The 3949-nt window shown below is 38.0% G+C and overlaps 1 protein-coding gene across 1 annotated transcript in view; it reads right to left on the bottom strand.

The window, feature by feature from the left end:
- LOC115418634 (meprin A subunit beta-like) overlaps positions 1-487 on the bottom strand; it is a 15632-nt gene extending 15145 nt beyond the window's left edge. Inside the window, exons 1-2 of the mRNA XM_030133163.1 lie at positions 257-487; positions 113-140 (exon numbers count right to left, since the gene is read on the bottom strand). Of these exons, the coding sequence (XP_029989023.1) occupies positions 113-140; positions 257-334 (106 nt within the window). The 5' untranslated portion in view covers positions 335-487. The remainder of the gene's footprint in view (positions 1-112; positions 141-256) is intronic.
- Between the last annotated feature and the right edge of the window lie 3462 nt (positions 488-3949).

Below are 3949 nucleotides of genomic sequence, written 5' to 3' on the forward strand. Positions count from 1 at the left end.
GAAGTTTCTCAGAAAATCATTAAATGACAACATAATATGTCTTACATATTGATAAACTGTCAAACTTAATTTTGACTTAAACAACATTGAACGAAAAACATGTTTAACTCACCTGTTTCCCCTGTTAACTTTGCTCCTGTCTAAATAGAGGAAATTGAACATTAAACGAAGGAAGACAAAATTATAATCATACAATGCACTGAATGAACTGATATCATGAAAGGCCACCATATGTATATTAATGTCATAGACTTACCAGCCCTAGCCCAAAGAGCAGAATAATCCAACGGTGTCTCATTCCTCCAGATGCAGGAGGACTGCCAGGTGAACCCATTACTTTGTTTTTCTATAGAACAATGCAGTGCATGCTCTATGACCACAGTCTAAATGAATTTAAATGGATCAAGCTCAGCATTTGTTATTGTAAGTTTTATTTAAACACCTACATGCAAGTACACAGACAGACATTCATCAAGAGTGTGCACTGAAACTGTTGGTGGTCAACTCAATGTTCTTACAACCACCGGATGCAAGTCTCACTTCCTGTGTAGCACTCGCATCTTAGAAAAAAATAAAAATAAAAATCCATATTTGGTATTTTCCTCTCTGGGTACTTTCCATTCCTTTTGTGTGACATACATACAGCTGGTGTTGTTGGTGTACTTTAGTTTAAGGGTAGTTTCACACCTAGTACTGGTAAATCAGAATTGTTTACTTGTTACATTTACTGGTCATGGATGGATGGATGGATGGATGGATGGATGGATGGATGGATGGATGGATGGATAGATAGATAGATAGATAGATAGATAGATAGATAGATAGATAGATAGATAGATAGATAGATAGATAGATAGATAGATAGATAGATAGATAGATAGATAGATAGATAGATAGATAGATAGATAGATAGATAGATAGATAGATAGATAGATAGATAAGCTTTATTACAGACTCATCCACATAAAAAAAGCAATCAGATAAATTCAAATGCAATAAAAAAAAATCATGTCTCAAAGAATGTCATTATATAACATAATTTAAAGTTATAACCTGTTGTAAGTCTGTTACACATTTTAAGATAAGATATGCCTTTATTAGTCCCACAGAGGGAAATTTCAGGTTTACAGCAGCAAAGTACAAGCACACAAGAGCAAAGAAGTGCTAAATCAAGATAAACACCATCAAGAAACGTTATATACACTACACATGCTGATCATGCCACAGGTTTATTGCACGGTTCACTGTATTTTTTTATTGTACAATTATTGCACAGAATTTTTGGAGCAGTTCTTGTTGTGGAGCCTGACAGCTGCAGGAAGGAAAGACCTTCGATATCTCTCCTTCACACACTTTGGGTGTTTCATTCTGTCACTGATGGAGCTCCTTAGTGCAGTGAGTGTGTGTTGGAGGGGGTGGGGGGTGGGAGTCTTAAAACATCACCTCGAGCCATGCACACAATATGATCTTCTAAAGAGGTTAACCCATAATATCGATTTTAAAGTGCTTTTATTGGTTTTTAAAACTCTTAATGGTCTTAGCCCTATTTATTTATCTGATTTGCTTTAACATATGAGCTTGTAATTAAACTTTTACTGTAAACTTTACTTTACTTTGTTGCTTTTATTAGGCCCGAGCCGAGTAAAGCCGGCGCAGGGCCTATTGAGTCTGCAGTGGGCGCATGGGGACGAAATTGCCAGTGACGCGGTCGCCTTTCGCCACTGTCGCCACTCTCACACATATTCACATTCACGGCACTGAGACAGACATGTGGGGGAGCTCGAGAGCTTTCAAATAAGGCCAAATATGTGGTTGCCATAGAAACGGCTATATTGTTCTTGTGCTCAGATTCTTATTTTTCTCCTGCTCTTTGAGCTCAATTTTGACCCTCTGAACATTTACGAAAACTCACCAAATTTTGCCTAAAATTCAGAAGTGTGAGAAATTGAATTTACATACAGGTTTCGTAGATGTCGGTAAAGAAATGTTGCGGCAGCGCCCCCTTGAAAAGTGGAAATGCATTGCGCCAATGGGAGCTCGTCCAACATAAAGTTTATCGTAGAGCCACGAAAATCAGAACACAGATTCATCATGAGGAGACAAACAAAAAATATTATAATGGCCACGCCCCTAAACCAACCCTTAGTCGGCCATATTGGATTGAAATTTCCAAAATGCCGAGTCAGCGTTTTCGCTGAAGTTGTATTTTAACTATCTCCTACTAAGCTGTTCGGCCGAATGAGCTCAAAATCGGTGTACAGTATCTAGAGAAGTGGGACATCAAAAGTTATCTGAATTTTTTGAATCGGTGTCACCGTTTTTGTGCGACGAAGTTACAAACTTTGCGAAGATTTTTCGAAAATTGGCCATCACAAAAATTGCTTCAGCTCAGACATACAAACACCGATTTGGCTAAAATTTGACTCAGGCCTCCCAGGCCTACACCCATTTATTGAAAGACATTGAAATTTCGCACTTTAGCGCCCCCTACAAATGTACATTTACAAAAATGACATCAGTTCGGACATACGAACACCAATTTGGCTTAAATTTGACTCAGACATCTGTCTCCCAGGCCTACACCTATTTATCAAAAGAAACTGAAATTTTGCACTACAGCGCCCCCTACAAAAATTTTTAATATTTTTTTTTTATTAAAATAGCTTCAGTTCGGACATATGAACACCGATTCGGCTCAAATTTGACTCAGACGTCTATCTCTCAGGCCTACACCCATTTATCAGAAAAATTTGAAATTCGGTGCCATAGCACCCCCTACAATTTTACCTTTACGAAAATTACTTCACGTTAGACATACAAACACCAATTTGGCTCAAATTTGAATCAGTTGTCAATCTCCCAGGCCTACACCCATTTATCAAAAGAAAATGACATTTCGCTAAATAGCGCCCCCTACAAATTTACCTTCACAAAAATTGCATTAATTTAAACATACGAACACCGATTTGGCTCAAATTTGACTCAGTGGTAAATCTCGCAGGTCTACACCCATTCAAAGGAAGAAATTCAATTTTAGCTGCATAGCGCCCCCTACAGATTTACTTATACTAAAATTTCTTTAGTTTGGACATAAAACCAAACATCTGCCACAAATTTGAATCAGTTGCCAATCTCCCAGGCCTACACCCATTCATCAGAAGACATTGAAATTTGGTGCTAGAGCGCCACCTGCTGAACGATGGACATACTTCTACTGGACGTGCCCGTGGTGAGGGCCTTTAGATGCCGCTTGCTGCTTTAATTTTTAGTTGCAACTGCGGGACAGTGGGGGGTTTGTTGTGAAGCACTTTGTGCTACATGTACCATGTATGAAAAGTGCTATAGAAATAAAGTTTGATGGGTGGATGGATGGATGGATGGATGGATGGATGGAGGGATTGATTGATAAGGTAAACAACATTGCATTTTGTCTAATAAGATTATTATTATGACTGACGTTGAAACCTCATTGTCTGTAATCATCATCATCATCATTAACCCGATGTTGAGACCCTAAGCAGGAAATATTCTTATAGACAATAGTTATTTAATGAATCAGACATAGAGCTGAAACGATTAATCGATTAGGCGCTTGAAGCGAATGCAAAAATTCACGATTTGATTAATGGACTCGAATTGATTGAAGGGAAATATTCAGATCCAGAAAACTTTATTTATCCCATACGGGCAATTCATTTGCAGCTTACCACAGACATCAGCCCACATCCAAAGTGCAGTGTGAAAAACATAAATAAATCAGTGCACAAATACAGGATTTTTGAAAGCAACTATGAATAAATGCATTTAAATATTCTACTGCAGTTTTCCTGGATTGAAGCCTCTTTATGCGTCACAATAGGCGTCCGTGTGAAACTCAACAGTGGAACCAGTTTTAACAGCAAAGAAATGAAGGAAACAATGCTTTGATTCAGGAAAATTGTGGTTGAAT

The sequence above is a fragment of the Sphaeramia orbicularis genome, chromosome 4 (assembly GCF_902148855.1).
Source record: "Sphaeramia orbicularis chromosome 4, fSphaOr1.1, whole genome shotgun sequence".
Classification (NCBI taxonomy): Eukaryota; Metazoa; Chordata; class Actinopteri; order Kurtiformes; family Apogonidae; genus Sphaeramia; species Sphaeramia orbicularis.